At 42.0% G+C, this 25,282-nt stretch overlaps 1 protein-coding gene across 7 annotated transcripts in view; it reads left to right on the top strand.

Annotated features, from left to right (window-relative positions):
- ano1a (anoctamin 1, calcium activated chloride channel a) overlaps positions 1 to 25,282 on the top strand; it is a 111,940-nt gene that overhangs the window by 40,969 nt on the left and 45,689 nt on the right. For 6 of the 7 annotated variants that reach the window (XM_077594579.1, XM_077594588.1, XM_077594561.1 and 3 more), the window contains 2 exons: positions 4,652 to 4,716; positions 11,468 to 11,602. In XM_077594579.1, coding sequence (XP_077450705.1) covers positions 4,652 to 4,716; positions 11,468 to 11,602 — 200 coding nt within the window. The remainder of the gene's footprint in view (positions 1 to 4,651; positions 4,717 to 11,467; positions 11,603 to 25,282) is intronic. The other variant, XM_077594571.1, reaches the window with a different exon arrangement.

The raw sequence follows: 25,282 nt of genomic DNA, 5'->3' as shown, positions 1-25,282 counted from the left end.
CGGGTGCGAGGTCGAGCGTGGAACGTAGTGTAGGACCCAAATGCAGGGAAGCAGTCAAGGACTTGGAAGGAGTGCGCTAACAAAACTTTAATTACTTAGCGCAGGAATCTTACAAAAATAACAAGGACTTAGAAATCAAATCACCAAATACAAACCTGACAGAAGACATGGGGAAAACGGGGAACATGGAACATGGCGTAGTAACATGGCATGGAGTAAACAAAGCAGAACGATCCGACAAAGACTAACAAACACACAGAGTTTAAATAGACAGACAAGGGGTTATTACCAAGTGCACGCAGCTGGTTACAAGAGAAAGGGAAGCCCTGAGGGACACAACCAAAACCCCAGCTAACCCTAACAAATATCAAAATACAGGCTGGAAAAAGTATGTGAACCCCTAGTTCAATACTTCTCCAAGCGCTAATTTGAGTGAGGTGTAATCTAATATGGAGTTCAATTCGTTTGGCAAGTTTGCAAGGGACGCATCAAGCTGCCCTGTCCTTTAACTGAGACACACTAGTTTCGAAATAGCTGTTCGGAGGGAGCATTGTCTGATGGGATCCACGCCCAGTACCAAAGAGCACTCTGAAGCCCTGCGAGCAATAATTGTTGAGCTACGTAAGGCTGGCAGGGGATACCAAAGTATCTCTAAAAGGCTTGATGTCCATTTCTCAACAGTTAGACAGATCATTTACAAATGGAAGGAATTCAAGACACTTGGCATTCTCTTCAGGCGTGGTTGTCCTGCAAGAATGAAGCAAGAACAAAGTCCAAAATGTGCTTTGGGGTGAGAAGAAATCCTTGAACATCAGCCAAGGACTCATTTTGGCATACCTCCACGATACATAGGTGTTAACACGGGAGGAGACCACGGAGGAAACCTGCTGATAAAAAAGATCAATTATGCACGTCTAAAGTTCGCCAAAGACCATCTTGATATTCCACATCAGTTCTGAGAAAACATTTTTGGGAAAAATGAAACAAAAATAGAGTTACTTGGAAGGAACATACAAAACTCAGTGTGGAGGAAAAGTGACACAACACACCAGCATCAGATATATGATGGAGGGAGCATCATGGTTTTGTGTTGTAGGGCTGTTGCCTTCGGGCCTTGACAGATTACAGTCATCAATTAAAATTTGAATTCAAAATGTAGCAAGATATCTTGCAGCATAACATAAACCCATCGGTCCAGCAGCTGAAGCTCAAACTAGGATGGGTGCTGTAGACAATAACCCCAAAGTAAATCAATAACAGAATGGATCAAACTGAATAAATTACACCTTCTGAAGTGGCCAACTCACATTTGTCAATCCAAAATATTGCTGAACTGAAACAATTCTGTGAAGAGGGATGCTCCCAAATTCCTCCTGGCTGTTGTCCAGATCTGATCTGCAACTATAAGAAACATTTTGTTGAGGTTATTTCTGAAAAAGAAGGGTAAACCAGTTACTAAATGTTAAGGTTTGCATACTTTATCTACCCTTTGATGGGATTGTTAAAAACTCCTGTTCAATAAACAACAATCGGAACTTTTTTGTCGAATATTACTTGAGGAGAATGTTCAATTGTATTTATGACCAGTTAATGCAGAAATCCAAGAAAGCCCAAAAGGTTCACATACTTTTTCTTACGACTGTATGAATGATGGTGACGATTGGTAATACATATAAAATTAGAATCACAAAACAAAAGGAGAGGGGTAACATATAGCTAATGATCAAATTGGTTAAAGCATTTTGTTATAATCGGCACGGTTCCGGAGCAGAGTGGGACCAAGATGCAGGAAAACAGGCAGACAAGGGAAAATGCTGGTGCCAGAATGTAAGGTTTCATAGTGAAACAACTACAAAATAAACATTACAAACTAAAAACTGGAAAAAATAAAGAAACAAACTGAATGGGGAAGCACGCAGATGGGGAGACGAACACTGACAAAAGGCAACATAACGGCAACAGAAAATAATTGCACGCCTGACATATGAAGACACAGGGTTTAAATACACAGGCAGGGGTTGATGAAAATCAAAAACACCTGGGTCACACAACCTCATTAAACACCACGAAAACAAAAGAAATAATCCTGGACTTTCGTAAACGCAGCACAGATCTGGCCCGACTCTTAATAAATGGAGTATGCGTAGGGAGGGTCCAGTCCTTCAAATTCCTGGGGGTCCGCGTCACGGACAACCTCTCCTGGTCTACCATCACCACGGCAGTGGTGAAGAAGGCCCAGAAGCGACTCCATTTCCTGAGAGGAGGGACAACTTGGGCACTAAGCTTCTGGTAACTTTCTATGGAGCCACTGTGGAAAGCATCCTGACATACTGCATTACCGTGTGGTACGCTGGAAGCACGGCAGCAGACAGAAAAGCCATGCAGAGAGTGATCAACACCGCCCAGAAGATCATCGGCTGCTCTCTGTCCTCACTGGATGACATTGCCAGCCCTCGGTACCTCGGCAGAGCCGTGAACATTTTCAGGGACCATTACCTCTCTGGTCAAAACCTGTTCCAGCTGCTGCCCTTTGGCAGACGCCACAGGTCTCACAAAACACGGACAAATAGACTTAGGGACAGTTTTTTCCCACAGCCACCAGGGCTCTGAACTTACATTAGCACGACAGACAATCCCTTCTGTGCAACAACAATGTGCAATATTTTAGAATGTGCAATATTTTAAAATATTCTACGTTTTTTTTTCTATTATCTTGCCCAGACGTGAGTCTTTTTAATTACTTATTTATGTTTTTATAGAGAAACACGCACTTGTGGAGTAACACCATTAATTTCATTATACGCAATTGTGTATAATGACAATAAAGGCTTTTGACTTGACTTTGACTTGACTTGGAAGGAGAGCCAGAAAGGACACAGCAGGTGACACCAAACCCCAACAAAACATGACAAATTTCTTTCAATAAAGCATTGAATCCCAAATGTATACACTACTATACTGAAACTGTTCACAGTCATACAATACTATGCCAAAAGCATAAAATCCTAAAACAAAATACCTGTTACTAGCCAGTGGCACGTTAGAGAGTGGTTAGCACGTCCATCTAACATTTCTGAGATCTAGAGTTTAATCCTGGGCTCTGGCCTTCCTGTGTGAACTTTGCATGGTCTCCCCAATGCCTGCACAGATTTTCTCCAGGTATTTCTGTTTCCTCCCACATTCCAAAGCTGCTATACTGATTGGACACTCCAAATTGTCTAGTGGTATGAGTAAATAGTTATTTGTGTAATTGTTTCCTGTGATTGGCTCGCAAACAATTCATTGTGTACCCAGCCTACAATCCACATTCCAATCACATTGTATGCAAGTATAACTTTGACGTCCAGAAGGTCATGAGTTTCTTCAGGTGTAGGTGTAGCACGATGGAACAACGGTTACAACAATGATTGCGTTTGCGCAACACAGATCTGGCCCCACTCCTCATAAATGGAGTATGCGTAGATAGGGTCCAGTCTTTCAGATTCCTGGGGGTCCACGTCACGCACAAGCTCTCCTGGTCTATCAACACCACGGCAGTGGTGAAGAAGGCCAAGAAGCGACTCAATTTCCTGAGTGTAGTCAGGAGGAACAACTTGGACACTAAGCTTCTGGTAACCTTCTATAGAGCCACTGTGGAGAGCAGACTGGCATACTGCATTACAGTGTGGTACGCTGGAAGCACGGCAGCAGACAGAAAAGCCATGCAGAGAGTGATCAACACCGCTCAGAAGATCATCGGCTGCTCTCTGCCCTCACTGGATGACATTGCCAGCCCTCGCTACTCAGCAGACATTGTTAGGGATCCATACCACCCTGGTCACTCACAGCCGTTTCCAGCTGCTGCCCTCTGGCAGACGCTAAAGGTCTCACTAAACACGGACAAATAGACTTAGGCACAGTTTTTTCCCCAGAGCCATCAGGGCACAGCTCTTAGGCCAGTAGCAGTCTTAATACAGTGGAATACTACTTATAAATATCTCTACATCTGAAATATTCTGATTAGAAAAAGCCTCAATTGGAAACTTTTGTCTCTACGTAAGAGAAATTCAAAGTTACGAAACATAAGGGCTAAAAAAATTCAAACTGACTCTTGTAGCATCTTGTATTTTATTTTGAAATTGCTGTGATAAGAGTTGCTCCCATTGGCTATTAGCAGAACAAATGTTAGCTTTTACTTTGAGAATTCGGGCTCCCGATGGTGCAGTTGTTCTTCCGCCTGACTTTGGCGTGGGCAGTCTGGGTTCGATTCCCACTCAGTGGCTGTGTGCATGGTTGTCTGTCTCTCTACGACTGACTGGCAACCAGTCTAGGGTGTAGTCTTCCTTTCGTCCGAAGACAGTTGGGTTAGGCTCCAGCAACCCTCGCAACCCTTTTGAGGATGGGCGGTATGGAAGATAAATGAATGAATGAATTACTTTAAAAATTCATGTTACAAAAACCACTCCTGGAACAAATTAATAACCTAAGTAGAGGTACCCATACCACTACAGTATATGGAAGACGAGTGAAGACAGTAGTTTAATCAGAACAGTAAACATTAAATGCTGTGTTCGGGAATGTAACAATATCTCAATTGTACAGTTATTAATGTTAATATGATTATTCCCATACACTCGTAATTATAATGGTAACTGATTTTCTCTTTTGGCAGACACTGTATGAGGAATGGGCCAGCTACTGTGTCTTCTATAAGTACCAGCCCATTGGATTAATTAGGTAAGTTTCATTTCTGTGGTGTAAAGATATACATTACATATATAAAATAATTTGGTCAACAGTTTAATTATTGAAATACAGTGGTGCCCGACTTCGCCGGTCCCACCTGCTTGTTTAGAACCAAAAGACAGTTGTTGTGCTATAAACATTTCTCTTTTGAAAAATGGGTTAGATGAGAAATGAAAGTTTCTGTTACACGCATAGCACAGCAAACATTTATATACAAATATGTACAGGTATGATACAGAAATTCATCATCTCAAATCAATCAAGCAAAATGTACAGATTAGATTAAAACTTTATTTCATCCCGTATTCAGGAAATTTCCTTGGTTGCTGTAGCAAGATCGAGTCGCAAAGGTCGCAAAAAAACAAAGCAAAATGCACAAATTACAAAGTAAAGTATATGGGAAAGTGTTAAGAAATATTAAAATGCAATTTAAAAAGATGGAAAAGCTGCAAAAACACAAAATGAGCAAGAGTGGACGGAGCTACCGCTACCGGCTGCCACCTGAGTGGCGCCATCTTGGTTCCAGTAGCAAGAACGGATACAGACACAAGAAAAAAACATTGTAGAGCTAGATAAAACCGTAACTACACACAGGAAGTCTTCCACAAGGTGGGGAACTTCTGCAGACTGAGACCGAGGTTGAAAATATGCAGAATCACTCTTCCAAGCCTATCCGCACAGTCCCTCAGTAGTCTGGAGTTGAACAATCAAGATCAACAGAGTACAACACTCAAGATACTCCGTTTCCGGCCTGGTAAGCACCAACAGCACTTTCATCTTAACAGGGAGGGATCTCACTTTCCACATAATAATACAGTCGTACCTCTACTTACGAAATTATTTGGTTCCAAGAATTTTTTCGTAACTTGAAAATTTCGTAAGTAGAGGTGTACTTTATATGTAAATCATCAAATTCCTTCCACGGTCCACACACAACTACCTACTAAACACTTTAAAATTGGTCAAAGTGTCCCAATTTTGCATGAAAGATGTGAGGAAACACACAAAATGAGAGAAAATTATAAGGAAATAATTTATTAATGCCTTAAAATAAATAGAGCGTATGAAAATGTGCCCTGCGCCGCTGAAATATCTCCCTCCGCGGCCGTTATTGATGTAATACCCGCGTTTGTCCGTCAGATAGCGGCAAGAGCCCGTTCTAACAAGGCCGAAAGCCGTCCACTTTGTAGTACATTTTAGACCTTTACGTGTGCCCTCTGCATGTGTGTGTGTGTGAAAATATGTGCCACGTTGTATTTGTACAGTTTTCAATCGATTAATAAGGGGAATTCAAAATAAAATAACGGATAAGGAAATGCATTTACTTTTTGTGGGATTTCGTAACTTGGATCTTTTTCATATCTCGAGTCAGTAATTTGCAGTGGTGGACCGTCAGGGCCTGCAAGGCCTTCTCTGTTGGCCTAAACAAATATCTGAATCACAGACCGATGTTAATTATGTTTTGTCCATGAATACTAATTAAATAATTCCAAATTGTCAGCTTCTTTTCATTGCTTTTCCCCTGGTTGCGCTGCTTCCAGATGTGTGTTTTCATATTTAAGCATCTAACCAATCACATGGAATGGTTGGTCTGAAGCGTCGCTTCTTTCCCCGGCACATTTGTCCAGCTCCGGATTTTCAGCGGCATCGAGGTGTTGCTCCTTCTGCTGTGTATTGTTCACAGCTAATCCCATGTGTATGACAGCGGAGGCATGGCTGAATGGTTCCAAAAAAGAAGTAGCAGAAAGAAGCCAGGCTAACAGAACAAAAAAGTTGTAAAAACATTAAAGTAAAAAGTATAAAGTACAAAGTAAAGTAAAAGGGAATGTATTAAGACATTAAAATGTAATTAAAAAAAGATAGAAAGGCTGTAAAACACAAAAAACAAATAAGAGTGGACAGAGCTACTGCCACCGGCTGCCGCCTAACGGCGCCATTTTAGGATGGCTATAGTTATATATAGATATATAAAGATATAGTCCACTTACGTGGGCGGGAAAACACAAGGTGCACGCGGTAATACTCCCACAAACAGTCCCCTTAAAGACACGGACAAGGGCTAATTATGAACACGCGCAGCTGGTTAACGAGAGGAAGGGAAGCCATGAGGGACACAAGAGGTGAAGACACACACATCACCCAGACAGCACACAAGGAAAACATGCACACACACACACACACACACACACACCTCCACCCAAAAACCCCAACAAAACATGATAGCTATAAACCCCAAATTAGTTGGGATAGGCTTATCCAACCCTGATGTGCATATGCAGTGTTGAAAATGAATTTTTAAACAACTAAAAAAAAGAACAATTAGCAAGGCATCGTTTTAAGTGTAATAGCTATTTTAAAAAAATGTGGTGTGGAATCCAAAACTAATTTGTTTGATTCTCTCCTCTATGTCAGGGTTTTTAATTATAGGATATCCATGTTCTTACAAAAAAAGAAAAAAAACATTGTACTCAACATGAACAGATTTCATAAACATTTTCAAACACTTAAATAAAAAAAACAGGACTGACTGCAATGTTTGCAATGTTTATCATTGGTACAGTTGTAGGCAGAGAACCCTGAAATAGAGAGAATGTGAAGAGAATGTGTGGAAATATAGTCTACTTGTAGTATAAGTACGTGTACTTGTACTAAAAACACATGTACTTGGCATGTACTAGTACTACAAGTACAGTGGTAACTCGACATACGAGTGGCCCAACATACGAGCAATTCGAGATACGAGTATAATTTCGGGCAAATATTTATCTTGAGATATGAGACAAATTTTGATATATGAGCAGACAGCGGACGCGAGATGCTGCTCATAAGAACATCATGGGCACTGTCTCTCTTCCCGCAACTCCCTGGTGTAATGTCTCTGGTAGCAACTCCCTCTTTGTGATGTCTCTGCGAGCACTGGGCGGAGGGTTGCATTTTTTAAGTGTTTTTTTTCCCCGTTAGTCAATGCGAATGGCGTATATACTACTTCTCGTTGGCAAGTGGTCATGCGTTATCCTATTGTGAGGATATTTGTGTGCATCATTTTGGGAATATTTTGAAGGAAATACAAAATCAAATAACCCTCGATATTGACTGAAAGTCAGTGTGGAGGTGGGGCAAAAAAAGCCAACCCGGGAGAAGAAAGGTATCAAAATGTCAAACAAAATTAGAATTAAGTTTAGTGTTATTGTCGTGCAAAATACAGTCCCCCCCCCTCTGTCCGTCTCTCTCTCTCCCCCTTCGAAATCCGTATAATTTTAGTACTATTAAACACATTTTAGTAATATTTAACCACTAGTTATGTGTTACTTTGTTAATAGATGGCGAATTAGAACAAATAAAACATTTTTTCCAATCCAATATCCTGTTTTTGGTGTTTTTTCAGAGGGTTGGAACAAATTAATTTGTTTTTAGTTCATTTCAATGGGAAACGTTCGTTTGAGTTACGAGAATATCGACATTTGAGCTCAGTCCCGCAACAAATTAAGCTCGTATCTCGAGGTACCACTGTACCTCTACTAAAAATATGTGTATTTGCATGTAATACAAGCGTACCAACCAGCATAGCAACGGTAGCCACGCTATTTCTACAGAAATTGCATTTTTTTTAGTTTTTGATTGAAACGAAACATTGGTATGATAACCCAGCTTGATTCTTCATTGTGAAGCACTCATCTGATACACCAAAGGGTAAGGGTATATTCTGTGCCTTAAGATAGTTATCCTGGTTGTTGGGCTTGGTAGTTGTTTTACTACGACCGCCAACAGTCCACAGAAGGACGAATGACCTGATGTCTGCTACACATGTTTGGCCACCAAATTCACTGGCACAGCACCGCCAGCGTTCTCCAGATGCTGAGGTGGCAGAATAAGTGCTACAAGTGGGGCCAGTCCAGTATGTAAGAAGGGCTTGAGGGACAAAGAGGTTAGATTGGGGACCCTCTCAACAGTCGGCTTACACAATGAGTGCCTCTTTGACCTTCGCCTCACTTTCCCACTCCATCCAAAGCAGGTCGGGAAGAAGTTGGTCGTGGGTTTTTCCTGGGATTGGCTTGGGTGAAACTGCCAGGACAAGTAATTTGGTTGTGTGTTTTTCGAATATGTAATGTAAGACAGAGTGAAATAAAGCTGACTAAAAACATGGCCCACCATGATAGTCACGGGTTGAGTCTTTTGGCAGACTTGAGATATTCAAAGTTCTTGTGATCATTAATAAGAGGAATGACAGTGTTGCTCACTCCAGGAGGTAGCCCCATTTCCCCAGGGCCAGTTTAACTACAAGGAGTTCTCTGTCACCAATGCTCTAATTTCGCTTGGAAGGTGGAGGAGCTTTTACCGAGGAAATATACTGGGAGTGGTTGCATTGCGTCTACATCACAACTTCGAAGACATCTCAGGGAGAAGTCCACCGGTTGTGAATGTTTGTGGCAATCAGACAGAGGAAATCATGAAGGCTACCACAAGAATGCTTGAATTCAGGCGCAATTTCGCAAGACAAGTCTTGGCCATTGAAAGCAGTGATTTGAAATAGCTCCGACAGAGGGTGCCTCAGCCGACGGGCCAATTCTGTGTCGATTGCATTATTGTCCGTTCTGCAGTCCTCAAGGGCAGTGATGTTGCATAACTGGCCCTTCCAGGAAAAGATAGCAGAGAGTTGAAGCCGACGAGTGGGAGCATTGCTCATATGACTCACAAATAGTAACCTCTGCTACTGGTAACCCTCATTTCACTGTTACTGCCTTCTAGCTTTTATCAGTATTGTGCTGGTTGCCTGAGCTTCAACTTCCTATTTTGCCCAAGGATCTCGTGATCGCCCAATCTTTCTGGTAACTTCATTCCCTGGTTAAGAACTCTCCGGCTCTCGACCTCCACGCCTGTTTCACCGCCCTGCTTGACCCATGCTTTGTACCTTTCGTCCAGCCTTGCTACAGACTCCACTGTTGTGTGTGCCATATCAATACAACAAATCTTGCTACGTGGCCTTTTGCAATTGTCAAAGAAATTTTAGTATTGGTTCATAAATTATTTCCCATATGCAATAATAACAGTTTTTAAAACCAATTTAACCACTAATGTGACAACATATTCTTATAAACCACACACTAAAATGCAATAAATGGTAATTCTTAAATGAAACACAGAAACTACATTAAAAATAATAAATAATTTTAATTTTAATTCATAACATGTCATTTAATAATTAGTTTAGTATTAAATATCAAATATGTAAAAACCCTAATGTCATTTTTTTATTCTCTGCTTATTAGAGCGCATGAAAAACATTAATTTGATCAAAAATAACTCATCTTGTCCTGCAAAGTGTGCATGTTATCAATTTTGAAGCCAAATTGTTTAATGTTTTGCTAATCTGATTTTTCAAAATGGCAGTCACTTGAAAGGTATCTTAGTGTAGAATCTGAAATATGTGAGTGTAACCGTATGTCTGTTGAACATAACATGCTCTTGTATTGAAATGTTTACCGGAAGTGTCTGCTCGCTGGTAGTTGTAAGCTTTACACGCACATTGTTACAAATGCTTTTTAACCAGTTAATTTTCATGTTTGAAGTGTCTCCTTTTAACTGCTAGGAATGGGTATCGGAGAAGATATAAAGCAATATAGCAATGCTAACGCTAAATACTGTGTAATGTAGATGGAATTTTTTGGGGCTGTCAGGTGACCAATTAATATAAACATGATATGAACGGAACTCTAGTAATAAATGGGCAAAGATACATGGGGTTAGCAGGAGATGCGCTTCCTGGCCTTACCTTTTGGAGTCCATGGAGTCCGTAGCAAGGCAAACATGAGCAAAGGTACAAAGCATAGATCGGGCACGACGGTGAAACAAGCATGGGGGTCAAGAGTTGTGATCTCCATAGCATGGAGGGCCTGAGCGAAAGGACAATGTTTAGACGTCAAGATCCTGAGACTAAGCAAAAGGCTGGAGATCTAAAACAGATATAAAAAATGTGAAGACACTAACAGTAAACTGAAAAAGAGACAATCCAACAACATTGTGAATCTCCGGCTGGCTAAAATAGGTAGGTGCTGACAAATGACAACACCTGCCTGGCCATAAAATAGGATGACACACACACACATTCCCAACCCGGGAGTTAACAACTATTATGGCTTTGCACAGATACGGCTTGTTGTGGGGTGGTGTGTAGTAATAAAATAGAATGTAGGTAAGTTATGAAGAAAAACAAAACATGACATATAGAGAAAAACTGTGATAAGTTTTGGATTCCACACCCAAAAATCATCTCTCATCTCATTTTCTGAACCACTTTATCCTCATTAGGTTCATGGGGGTGCTGGAGCATATCCCAGCTGACTCCAGGCCAGAGGTGGGGGACACCCTGAATCAGTGGTCAGCAAATAGCAGGGCACAAGGAGACGGACAGCCATGCACACTCACACGCATACCTAGGGGCAATTTAGTGTGTCCAATCAGCCTAAAATCCATGTTTTTGGAATGTGGGAGGAAACCGGAGTACCCGGAGGAAACCCATGCAGGCCTGGGGAGAACATGCAAACTCAATACAGATGGACATGACCTGGATTTGAACCCAGGACCCCAGAGCTATGAGGCCAACATGCTAACCACTCGCACCACTGGGCTGCCCAAAAGTCAATCAACCTAAATTGACCTTTTGGTTAGACTTTTTAAAATTACCAGTATATGCAGTACAGAAGGTGATTGATTGATTGATTATTTTTGACTTTTTTGCCAACAGAAAATATTTTGGGGACAAGGTTGGATTGTACTTTGCCTGGCTGGGAGTCTACACGCAGATGTTAATCCCAGCTGCCATCGTTGGAGTAATTGTATTCCTCTATGGCTGTGCCACTGTTGATGACAATATCCCAAGGTAAACAAATTATCATGGCTTGAGCACCCTGCATTGCGAAGGGCTCTATTGTAATTCTAAAGGTAACTACATAAAACTGCAAGCAGGACTGAACGGGCCTGAGCAACCCCTGGCGCCAAGTCCGACCCGGTGCAGCTTGAAGTGTCGCAAAATCGCTCGTTCGCACAGAGAGGCTTGTGGCACAAATTGAAGGAGGCATCACTGAGCTCTGTGGCCACGTCCAAACTCTTCCTGCAACAACCTGCACATATATCAGTCAAAAGAGTGACTTTTGGCGCTGTGGAGTTTTAGCAAATAACCCCTGCCCCCTGTTCAGAGCGTGACTCTCAATGAGCTCAGCAAGTTTGGCGCAGATACGTTGATCTACTGCCGAGTTATACCCGTTCATAACTAAATTAAACTTAAAATTTTCACACATGGATCCGGTCCACATGATAATTTGTGAGTTTGAAGGTCTATTTGTATCCCCTTCATTGTATGATCTTTATCAGTTGTCTAATTTTCCAGCAGAAATTAGAGAAGTCCAAGATTTCCATTCTGAGCCACTCTTAGCAACAAGACTTGTCCACTCTCTATTTTGAACAAATTAATACCACACATAATCTCTTCCATAATAGGATGGTTTAGTTGGATTTATAGGACCTAGTCCAGTAAAAGTTTCTAAGAACATTTTTCCCAAGGTGTAGTAAATGAAGTGGTAGCATTGTGTGCGAGACAAATCATTGTATGAGTAGTCATTGCCTTCAGAATGTCATCTCGTATACATGCTGAGAAATCACTTTCAGTCGATAAGATCAGTCGATAGCCTCCCTCGTCTTAGTCTCACTCATCACGTCGATCATTTCAAAGTGCTGTAATAAGGCTTATTCTCGCCAAAAACGCTTTCTGCTTTTTTTCCAATTAATATGGAGACCACAAATACCACATGGATAGGAATATTATCACTATAACTAATGACAAATAAGATACCCAACAAGCTATGGAACTTTTCAGCCATGTTGGAGTGGCCGTTTTGGTCATCAGTGACTTTGGTATTAGTCCCCTTTTTTATGTATAGATTTTTTGTCCTCTTTACCTTTAAGCATTTCAATTGAGATAACATTCTTACAATATGAAAGATGTATCCATGTCCCTCTTTCTTCTATTTTAATTGCTGTTGGTGTGGTTAGCCGCACTTGTTAGGGACCATAGGATGTCAACCCTGTTGTGATTGTTATATTGATGTGCAATTTCACTAGGTGGACGCATTGTGTCAATGGCCTTTTTGTTTGTCGTTAGTCCATTTTTTATTGTTCCATTCATCCGTTCTACCAATCCTACCAATTGGAGATGATAGGACCAATGATTTTGTAAAGACACTTGAAACACATGTCCATTTTTATTCAATTATCTTGTTTACAAAATGAGTTCCATTATCACTATATATAGTTTCTGGAATACCATCCAGCCATACATTTTCCATACAGCCCATCCTCGAAAGGGTTGCGGGGGTTGCTAGAGCCTAACTCAGCTGTCTTCGGGCGAAAAGCAGACTATACCCTAGACTGGTCGCCAGTCAGTCTTAGGGCACACAGAAAGTCAAACAACCATCCACACTCCAATCATACCAGCACCAGCAGGAATCGAGCCAGCGCCTGCCCGCACCGAAATCAGGCGAGTGAACCTCTACACCACGGGCGGCTTCTGGAATACCATACCAAGGAATAATGTCCTTACACAATGCTTTAGCTACAGTAAATGCATCTGGTTGATTTAATGGAAATATTTAAACCCATTATGAAAAAGCATCTAAGATGACTGAGCAATATTTTTCTCTTCACTTTTATTTAATTTAATAAAATCTATATGGATTTTTGGACTGGATATGTCGATTTAGGAAATTGACCACACTTTGGCCGTATATTGCCTTGGAGATGATGTCGGGCAGAGATCAAACATGTCTGCAAAACTTTTTTGAATACTGGTTAAATCCTTAGGTTGTATAATGGCCTTTGACGAGAGATACCATCCCCCTTGTTGAGACATGAGTTTTCCCATGGCTCAAGAGAGCCGCCCATCTAAAGAAAATTTTGGGTAAAATTGGCTTGCCTTCTTTGCTCACATATATGAAATTCTGCAATTTAGGTCCCTTTCTCTCCACCCTTTAAGTTCCAATTTTGGACTTTGTTGCTGCATTCTCATCAAAATGTCATCTGTTAAAATATATTTTTCATAATTTGTCCCTGCCATCCCAAGAAAAGGCTTCTTGGCACCTTATTTTGCTGTTTTGTCTGCAAAGGCATTTCCTAGAGATATAGGATCTGCATTTGAAATGTGTGCTGCACATTTACAAATCGCTATTTGTTTTGGCAGCTGGACAGCATCAAGGAGTTGTTTAAACAACTCCCCATGTGTCACTGCTCTGCTCATAGATGTCTTGTACTCCCTATTTTTCCAATATTGGGCAAATATCTATACATTTTCAAATATCAGTATACATTTTCACTTAATTGATAGGTTCACCAATGGGTATTTACAAATACACGCCTCAAAGAAACAGACATCTGACTCAAAACTGGGTTCTTGGAAGAGAGAATCGATCCACACGCGTCTCCGGTCAAGATCATTCTGATGAATCAAATCTTCTCCTGCCCATTTATTACATAAGATTTAACAACAAGCAAACATCTATTACATAAGGTTTAACAACAAGCAAACATCTATTACATAAGGTTTAACAACAAGTATCATCCATTCAAAACAATTGAGAGTCTCATAACAATTTACAGTCCTCCGAATCTTCCCAAGAGAGTTTTGATGTGAACCACCTTCAGAAGCCGATGCTTCTCAAAACAATTTACAGTTCTCCGAATCTTCCCAAGAGAACCATGTTTCGGTGTGAACAATTGTTTTGAGAAGTCCAGGTAACAGGGGAGTGACCTTCCCGTTGTTTATCACGGTTGCAAGCAGATGTACTAAAAATGACTTTTTTAATGTTAATAAGCTTCATTGCAAGCACATATATATAATGATTATATTTCAAGCACATTTTTAATAATGATAAAAATTCCTAATAAAGCAAAGCGTTCTTCATTGCCAGCAAATTTATAATAGTACCCATAATAACCCTAACAATTCTCCATTATTTTACATCCCTCTGTTAAAGCTATTAATTCCGCTGCTTGTGCAGAATAATGATCTGGTAGAGGCTCTGCTTTTAATACTTTAGTAGAATTCACTACTGCATATCCAGTTTGAGTTTTGCCTACTTCATTTTTCCTAGATGAACCATCTACAAAATGAATATCACCTTTTTCTAGAGGTTGATCTTTTAAATCTATTCTACACTTTGTTGTTTTCTCACCTTGATCTTGACAATCATGCCTTTCACCATCCTCAGGAGGCGGTATACAGTGTGGCTGGATTCAAAACAGTACACCTTTCTAGTGTAATGTGTAGTAGTGATAGCAAAAAAGCCATGCAAGATAAATGTCTCGCAGGACATAAAAACATCATGTTTGATTGTAACAGCAACACTGCTACTGCATGCGGAACCTTAAGGGTTAAACAATGAAAAAGCACAATAAAAGAACTGCAGCCCACTGCTATTGATGCTGCTACTATAGCCCATAGGCAGTCAGGAAGCACATATGCTACATTATCCAATTTTTATGAAGAATAGGCTTTCATCTTATGTCCAAATTCCTAAACCAGAACAGATGTCATATATTCTCCTTTACAGTCTGCCATTTGGACCTACATTTGCTATAATCAGGAAGTGCCAAAGTGGTACAAGATATAAGTGTTTGTTTAATCTGGCAAAATGCCTGTTCTGTTTCAGGATTCTACTCCAGTTGCGAATTCATTTTAAATCACCCTCATACATTACAAATTGAGATACAAGCTTAATGTTTCCAGGACCGAGCTCGAATGTCGATTTACTCGTATCTCAAATCAACTTTTACCATAGAAATGAACTAAATAAAAATTAATTAGTTCCCACCCTCTGAAAAAACACCAAAAACAGGGTATTACAATAGAAAAATATATTTTCATTGGTTCTAATTCACCATCTACTAACAGAGTAACAAATAACTATCTAGTGGTTATGATGCTCAATACTAAAATGAGACATTATTCACTACAACGCGGAGTGCGCGGAGGGTCAAGACACTTTTTGGACAGCAACGAGCTCATAACATAAACAAAATTTAGCGTCTCGGCTACCTGGCTGTCTTTTATGCTTGTAATCAAAAAATTTTCTCGTATCTCAAGGCAAATATTTGCTCGGAATTTTCTCAAATTTCTCGTATATTGAGTCAAGGTTTTACTGTATTTTTGAAAGTGGAGCTGGTTGTGGTGGTTGAAATTTTGCCATTCTCCCAGTCATTACTTGACAGTACGTAAATGGTAGGGCTCTCACAATATCCCTGTGGCAATCTAGTAAATGTATACTTTTTCCTTTCAAATGTAAACCAGTACTGACTTTCTTCATGCACTGGAACAGGAAAAAGGCCTTATGTCCATTACAGTAAAGACAGACACATCTGGGCTCAAATTATTCTAAAGAACATGCGGATCTAGCACGCATGCTTGCTGTATAACCGCTGAATTAACTGCTTGCAAATCTTGAACCATCCGCCATCCTACAGAAGGTGGCGCTTTTAACTGGAAAAATTGGAGTGTTACAAGGTAAATCATTACATTATACAATGACTCCTGCTTTCAACAAATCTTCAATCACTGGCTTTATACCCCTAGCACATCCAGTTTCAACGAATACTGTCACACACAGTCTATATTCAGTCTTTGGTCTAATCTGAATTAGTAGAGGCCCTTTTATTAGTCCTATATCAGAAGGATCGACCACAATTTAAGAGGAACTGTTTTTAAAGGTTCTTCCTCTTCTTTGTCCAGTAAGTGTTCGTCACTGTTAGCTTTTTCCAGTCAGCGCAGATGAACTCCCATCTGCACTTGCGCAGTGAGATATATCGGTCTTCTAAATGTCTCTTTATGTCAGTGGCGGTCCATGCATTTTGGGGTAGCGCCTTCTGCTATGGGAATCAATCCAACCCTCAAAAACTATTTTATGGCTATAAAACCTCTACAGCAGCTACAGCTGCGACACATAAAAAATCATCAATAATAACCTCATACAATTGAAATATTATTTAGGAATATAGCCATATTTTACTCACCAAAAATCATTTTTAACTGTACACAATATCCATCCTCCTTTCTTTCCTCCTTATTTTCTATAGGCATCGAAGCTAATGCTGAAAGTCGAGCCTGTCCTGTCGTGTTTCTGACATAGTCTGTCTTGAAAATGGCTTTAAATCAACACAACAATATATTTGCTTGTGCAGCTTGCTCCAAATACAGTTTGGTAGCTCTTTGTAGTTAGCGCACTGAAACTGGCGCACACACCCTTTTCCCGGCTGTAACAGGCTTGCTATCTTCGGAGTTGACCACCCTTTCTTTATGATGTCCATTTTTTCCTGGAAAAGTCAGTCTGGAAAATAGCTTTGTGAGCAAATCTGCAACAAAATCCATTTGTTTTGCTCTGTTGGCCATTGTGGGTGGAGTTTGCGATCTCTGGCTGCCTCACTATGGCTTTGGCTCGCCTACTCTCTATAGCTAGCCAATCATAGTTGGTGAAAGCAATGACGTATCCCAGCCAGCAAAATGGCAATGCCTCTGAAAAAGCATTGTGGTGGTGCCAACTCAAAATCTGATTGGTTAAAAGCAACATTCTTGTTTAATGCAGCAGAGCCCGCAGAACTGATTGTGAAGGCTTTGAGGCAACAAATAATGGCTGAAATGTGATTGGTTAAATGTTTCAATATGAAAACACACATCTGAAAGCAGTGCAACCAGGGGGAAAAGCAATGAAAGGAAGCTAACAGACCATTTGGAATAATAAGTATATATTATATATAAATATATAATATAAATATATGATTCAGATATTTCTTAGGCCAGCAGAGAAGGCCTTGAAGGCCCTGACGGCCCGCCACTGCTTTCTGTTCACTGTGATCAAAACCTATTTCTATCTCACCCACTCTGCTGCTCTCTGGGATCCCTGCACAAATTCCACTCTTGTACATATTTTTTGTTCACTGCTATGTGTGGTACTTCCCGCTCATAGTACAATGGTTTCAGTCTGTCAATCAGTTTTACTCCTGCTCTCACTGTAGAAATGCCATCTGGATACTGATAGTCCACAGCGATTTTTGTCGTAGTTGCTTGTGTCAGTTTCTTTCCATATAGTTTATCAGGCCCATCAGTCCTTTTAAACATGTAGTGAATCAGCTTCCATTTTGTCTTCCTGCTTGTCTATCATTTCTGCAGCAGCAGTGAACAAAAGGTTGACAAATTGGGTCCGATTCCTCGTGTCCTCGCCTCAACGTCTTGCCAAAGACGTAACAGAAACATTGAAATATAAAGATGATAAGAACTTTTGGAAGCACAGTTGAATGTCCCACAGAGCAGACAACCAATTTTTTCTTACTACACGCTTGGTGGTTTGTTCAAAATGCCTAGTGTGTCGTAAGAAAAATGTTGTTGTCTGCTCTGTGGGACATTCAACTGTGCTTCCAAAAGTTCTTATCATCTTTATATTTCAATGTTTCTGTTATGTCTTTGGCAAGACGTTGAGGCGAGGACACGAGGAATCGGACCCAATCGCAGGAAACAGGCGAGGACGAGGGAAGTGGTGCTCAAACGAAAACTTTAATAACTTAAGCAGGTGACAAGGAAAGTAACAGGGGATTTGGCGAGAAATAACGAAAATCAAACCTGACTAGGGAAAACACGGGGAAGCGAGGAACGTGACAATGTAGACACATGGCATGGCAAATAAAACAGATGATCCGACAAATGACATAACAATCAGTGGGGTTTAAATAGACAAAACAGGAACTAATTCTAAATGACACGCAGCTGCGCGAGAGCAACGGCCAGACAGTAGGGACAAACAAGAGTAGGGAAAAGAACATAAGAACACACGGAGAAAGCAATGGAATAGCAATAACAAACCAATCCTAACAGTTTCCATTAGGCAAAGGCACTAAAGCCAAGACTAGTTGGATCAAACCATTTCTTCCCAGCAAATTAACAGGGCAATCTGGCACCATTAATACAGGTTTTCTACATGTTTCACCCTCTGGATCTCTTATCCAAAAAGGAGTTGTCGCCAGAGCTACACTAATGCAGCATTCTGTAGTTCTCACAATGACCCTACAGTCTGTGGGCACTGATCCTGGAAAAGGCTCTTTACAGACAGTCGAGCGAGGTCTGCCCCGCGACCTGACCAGAACAGGCAGCGACACGGTATGTAGGGGAAGAGTTCCCTAACATAACTGAAGAAAATGGTTTTCTTCCGGAACAACTTTTTTGGAAGACACTCTTATTCAAATATGAACTGAAGGTGCAGATCATCATCAACATCACATGTGGGAATGCCGCTGGCTGGCTTCTTGGTAAAGCCAGCCTTAATCAACAAGATCGACCATCCTCATGCATTAAAATAACAAGAACAAAGCCTATGTTTTGACTGATTCTTTTATAACAGACAATGGTGCTTTTTAGGTCATTTTGTTACCTGACATGTTTTGATCCCACGCTTAGTCAGGCGAGTACAGTAATCCCTCGAATATCGCCAATAATGTAGACCTCACATGGCAACAAAATGAACTTAATACCATTAGGAACAAAGCCTTGCTGCCTGTAAACTGGATGAGCAACCGGAAAGCCTGGATAACGAATGCCTTCACAAACTGTTTCATCCCGAACACGAACCTGCTGCTTGAAAGGGGGCTCCCCTTCAATGACTTGGTCTCAAACTCCCATTTACCAGTTTTTTAAATTCATATCAAGCAGAGAGGAACTATTTTCACTGAGTACAGTATTTAAAGTATTTACATTTTTTTTATATATGCATTATAATTAGATATTAATACATCAGATTTTTTCATATGCTTATAAATGTCATAGTTAATAAATACACTTCTTTATAATTGTACTTCTGTTGTAGTGTTTTTATGAAGGCGCAAAAACGTAGAATGGTAGTTATAATGGGGATGAATTATTGTTAAGGTCTCATCAGGATCAAACTGTGGTGCTGACAGCGTCAGGTAATATATACAACATTTCACCTGATTGCAAAGGCTTTCATTTAATCTTGAACAGCTTCATTTCGGTGCTCTTTGTTGATAATCAGACGCGTCTGAGCTGCCCTCCTTCCAACCTCCGTGCCGATACCCCCCGGGATGTTGGTTGCTTGAACAAAGTAAATCGCAGGTTAGCTACTTGAAAATTAGATCTTGAAGCAAAAGAGTGTGAGCACCCCTGGTTTACATATTGCTCAAGAGTCCCCATCGGTCTATCTCCCCAATGCTTGTCTTTCCATTGCTTAATTGCATTATTTGAATGGGCATGAACAGTGATTTTCAATTGCTCCAGATATGTACAGCACTGACAGTGTGATCCTGAGGAATGCCACTGTTCGCTTTGAAACATCCCTCTCTTCAAATGGGTCATCATCTTTTTGTTTTGCTTTTCCAATAGCTGTAGCCAATTTGCTTTCGTTTAAAAAAATTCTGTGGTTCAATCTATAAGGTCACGCACTCTAACAGTTAACTCTCAACTGTCATGTGTTAGTGCTTCTCCTCCTTATTTTGGATCCCAATCTCCTCTTATGTTATGCCAACCTCTCTTTAATGTAGCCATCCAAATCTGTTGCGTTTCTACCCCATTCAGATGGTAAGATCTCCTCACGTCTTCCATCTCTTGGACAATTTATGGCACATCTACTTCATGAGAAGTGATGCATTCCACAGCTTTTTTCACATCTGTGTCCAAGTTCTATGTACCAAAATGGTAGTTGGCTGACCCTCTTCTATGTTTGGATTTGCAACTTTGATCATGGGACATTGTCCCATAAAACTATTATTCAATTCTTATTTTATCCTGCAGGGGCGGCCCGGTGGATCGAGTGATTAGCGCCTCGGCCTCACAGCTCTGGGGTCCTGGGTTCAAATCCAGGTCATGTCCATCTGTGTGGAGTTTGCGCCGGGTACTCCGGTTTCCTCCCACGTTCCAAAAACATGCATGTAGGCTGATTGGACATTCTAAATTGCCCCTAAGTATGGGTGTGTGTGCATGGTTGTCGGTCTCCTTGTGTCCTACGATCAGCTGGCCACCGATTCAGGGTGTCCCCAGCCACTGGCCCGGAGACAGCTGGGATTGGCTCCAGCACCCCCCGCGACCCTGATGTGGATAAAGTGGTTCAGAAAATGAGATGAGAGAGATTTTATCCTGCAGGTTTATTATTTTTTTGAATATTCAGCTGACCAGCAAAATCATATTTATTTATGTAGAAGTTTAGGTATTTAGTTTTTGATGTGCATTGGTTTTCCACAAACGTCCAGTATTTGCATGTTAGTTTTTGTTTTGGGTTGTTCTCATCAACTGTTTTGCTATTTGATTTCCCCATTTTTTAGAGCCAGTGTGTTACACTTTAAGTGTCTAAACTGACTTTCCTGGAACAGGGTGACAATCAATTTCCCACCTTTCGTAAACCCTAAGCTTCTACCACACTCTTGTGGTGGATTATTGGATCTGCTTCTAAATACAGTTGTCACTTTAAATTCCTATTCAATGAGACCCCACACACACATTTTACACATTCACTCTACGGAGTTTAAGCATGTGCAGGACAGCGTCGTCCGGTACTCGGACGTTTGGTCGCCGGACTTTTGGTCGCCGGACTTTTGGTCGCCGGACTTTTGGTCGCCGGACTTTTGGTCGCCGGATTTTTGGTCGCCGGACGTTTGGTCACCCGGAAGGTTATTGATAATTACCATTTAAAATTGTTGCTCAAATTCCCTAAATGCAAACTGTGAATTATTATTTAGTCATACTTAATGCCCTATTAATCATTAGGCTAAAGAAAAGCTCCAAATTTCCCCTACTTTTATTGTGTTTTGTTGGAGAACTTGTTAAGACCCTGACTGACGTCCCTTCCTAAGGGGACAACTCATGTACATACAAACTCTTATACACTCACACGTCCGCTCAGTGAAACTGCTCAGGGCCATTGTTGGCTTTTATTGATGCGTAGACCGTGTTGTTTTACCTTGTTTTGTCGCCGGACTTTTGGTCGCCGGACTTTTGGTCGCCGGACGTTTGGTCGCCGGTTGTTTGGGTCCGGGCGACCAAACGTCCGCGACCAAACGTCCGGCGACCAAAAGTCCGGCAACCAAACGTCCGGTCACGCCGTCATCCTAACCCAGTTTTAAAGACTTACTCTGTCTCTCTATACCTAACAGGGACTAGTATTGTTAGGTTTTTTTTATCGCCGTCCCATTTGATGCGACTCAGACATTCATAGCCCAATATGAATGTTTACTCACCACTGTCTTGGTCAGTCGTGAACCTTCAGTCCCCAGGTGCGGAGCCGAGGTCCAGCCCTGGAAAAATGGGTTTATGATTCTGTGGCCACTTTCCGCCTGGATGTCAACTCAGCGCCTGGAGAGCCTTGGGTCTTGACTTAGGCTTGAAGGACCATTTAAATGTCAGGTTTACCAATTGGACATTTGTAAGCATGCAAAAATAAAGACACAAAACAGTCTTAATTCTGTTCAGGGAAGATAGGCCATCTTCTTTTCTTCTTTCAATCTCCTGGCACTGACAAGCTTGGTCTCCCATTTATTATACTTTCTCGGGTTAGTTACAAGATCACCCGCCCCCCAAAAATGAAGGGTGGATGGTGTTTGCTTCGATCAAATATCTGGCTTCCATCCAAAGTCAATGTGATCAACAGTTCATCAGTTCCAATGTTCCTGGCCATCATCGCAGAACATTCTGCAATGGTCATCAGTTCAGTTGTCTATTGTTGTCCTCACTCGCCCTTGTATGTTGTCCAGAGTTCATACAACAGTACAAAAGATATACTTTGCAAAACAGCGCTGGCAAAAGCATTTGTAGATTGTAGCAAATGCATAATAACACTGATAAATGATATTTATGATTGTAATAAAATTAACACTTCACCTACAAAAGCCCAATGCTACAGCGCAGCTATCAGCACTCACTCAGATCGGACATGACGAGCAACTCGAGGAAAAAACAGCTTTGAATCTATGTGAATGAGTGATGGCGTAACAGCAATACCGTTCTGAATAGACATTGTTTCCTGGAACTTGAATTAATGTCGGTAGGATGCAGATCCAGTTTTTCCAGCCGGGGATCGGACCGCGAAGGATCCCTCCTTTGACTGCCGCCCGACTATCGACGCACCCGACCTCTTTCGCCTCTCTCACAGGTGGTGAGCCCATGTCAATGGGAACCCACATCGTCTCTTTGGGCTGTGCCCGGCCGGGCCCCATTGTGTAGGCCCGGCCACCAGGCGCTCGCCATCACGCCACTCCTCCAGGCCTGGCTCCAGAGTAGGGCCCCGGTGACCCACGTCTGGGTGAGGGAAGACATCCTTCAATAATGTAGTTCATTATAAGAGGTCTTCTGAGTCATACTTTGTCTGGTACCTCACCTCAGACAGGTTTGCGATGGGTGACCCTACCAAGGGCACAAGGCCCCAGACAACATAGCTCCAAGGATCACTGGGACACCAAACCCCACCACCACGATAGGTGATGTCTCAACTGGAGGTCGAATCTCTGATTCAGGAGGAGCCGTGTGGTTTTTGTCCTACCCGTGGAACAGTTGATCAGCTCTACACCGTCAGCAGGGTCCTCGGGGCAAATCTCAAAACCTTTTTGCCGAAATTTTACCAGCACGTGAAATGTCCAACAATAGAGGATAAAACTATGGATCATGTTTACTCTGCATACAGAGCCATACCACTCCCATACTTTAGATAGTCAGACCACCTCTCATTGTTCATGGCCCCAGTATAACCCCCATCAGCCGACAAACAGAGCCCAAAAGACGAACCATTATCACCTGCCCTGACGACACCCTCCCTCAACCCCAAGACTGGTTTGATCAGACACGGTGGGAAACTTTCCACCATGAGGACCTCGGCACATTCACAAACACAGTACTGTCTTACATCACATACTGCATGGCTTTGGTCACTATTGAGAAGACCATCCAGGTGTACCCAAACCGGAATCTGTGGGCCAGCCATGTCTCGTGATGTCGCGCCAACCTGAGGAGAGAACTCAAAGCTGCCAAAGCAGACTACAAGAGGAAGGGCAACTCGACAATTCCCGAACGATGTGGCAGAGCATACAGTCCCTCACCAACACAAGGACTATACTGCAACTCCTTTAGACTCAGGTGCGGCCCTATCAGAGGAGCTAAACATTTTTATTTATTTTTGCCAACTTTGAGTCTTAAACCCAGCATTCAGTCAAACCACCTCAACCTCCAACACATCCCACACCAACCTCTGAAACCACCCTACTCACCGTGGAGGTAGTGGACGTTAGACGTGCGCTCCGTGCTCCCAACCTCAGGAAAGCCACAGGACTACCAGGGAAATTACTCAAGGCATGTGCTGACCAACTAGCACCAGTCTTCACAGACATTTTCAACCTGTCACTAGAGCAAGCAGGCGGCACAGTGGAGCAAGTGGTTAGCGCGTAGGCCTCACTGCTCTGGGGTCCTGGGTTCAAATCCAGCTGTGTGGCATCCGTATGTTCTGCCCTGGCCTCCGTGGGTTTCCTCGGGTACTCCGGTTTCCTCCCACATTCCAAAGACTTGCATGGTAGGCTGATTGGACACTCTAAATTGCCCCTTTGTGTGCATGTTTGTCCGTCTCCTTGTGCCCTGCGATCGGCTGGCGACCGATTCAGGGTGTCCCCCGTCTCTGGCCCAGAGTCAGCTGGGATAGGCTCCAGCACCCCCCGTGACCCTAATGAGGATAAAGGGGTTCAGAAAATGAGATGAGACTAGAGCAGGCCACCATGCCAGACTGCCAGCCTCCATCTTCCCAGTGCCCAAGAAGTAACCCACAAATTGGATGACTACCACCTGGTAGCACTAACACCAATCGTCACACAGTGCTATGAAAAACTGGTACTGACACATAGCAAAGCCTGTCTTTCCCTCATATTTTTATTTTCATATTACTTATTTATGTTTTTACTGGGAAAACACACTTTGTGGAGTAGCACCACCAATTTCGTTATACGCAGCTGTGTATAATGACAATAAAGGCTTTTGATTTGATTTGATCCACAACCCGCATCAGTTTGCATATCGGCCGAATAGATCCGCTGAAGATGCAATAACCTCTGCCCTCCACCCTGCACTAAGCCACCTTGAGAAAAGAGGGAGCTATGTCAGAATATTCTTTATTGACTACAACTCAGCCTTTAACACAATACATTCTGACACGCTATGTCCTAAGTTAGCCAACCGCGGGATCCCATCTTACACCTGCTCCTGCATTAAATAATTTCTGGTCAACTGACCCCAGCACGTGAAGCTAAGTCGCCACCTCTCATCCACCCACACGCTCGCAACCGACTTGTTCTGTGTGCTGAGTCCACTATTTTACACACCCTGAGAACATCATTGTGAAATTTGCGGATGACATAACGGTGGCGGGGATGATCACAGAAGGTAATGAGATGAGGTGCTTAGACTCAGCGAGTGGCGCGCTCTCAACAACTTGGCGCTGAACATTTCCAAAACCAGGGAACTCATCCCAGAGTTCCAACGGAACAAGAC

Source organism: Stigmatopora argus, chromosome 2, assembly GCF_051989625.1.
Source record: "Stigmatopora argus isolate UIUO_Sarg chromosome 2, RoL_Sarg_1.0, whole genome shotgun sequence".
Taxonomy (NCBI): domain Eukaryota; kingdom Metazoa; phylum Chordata; class Actinopteri; order Syngnathiformes; family Syngnathidae; genus Stigmatopora; species Stigmatopora argus.
Note: the sequence above shows the minus strand (reverse complement) of the source record. Positions and strands in the feature narration are given on the sequence as shown.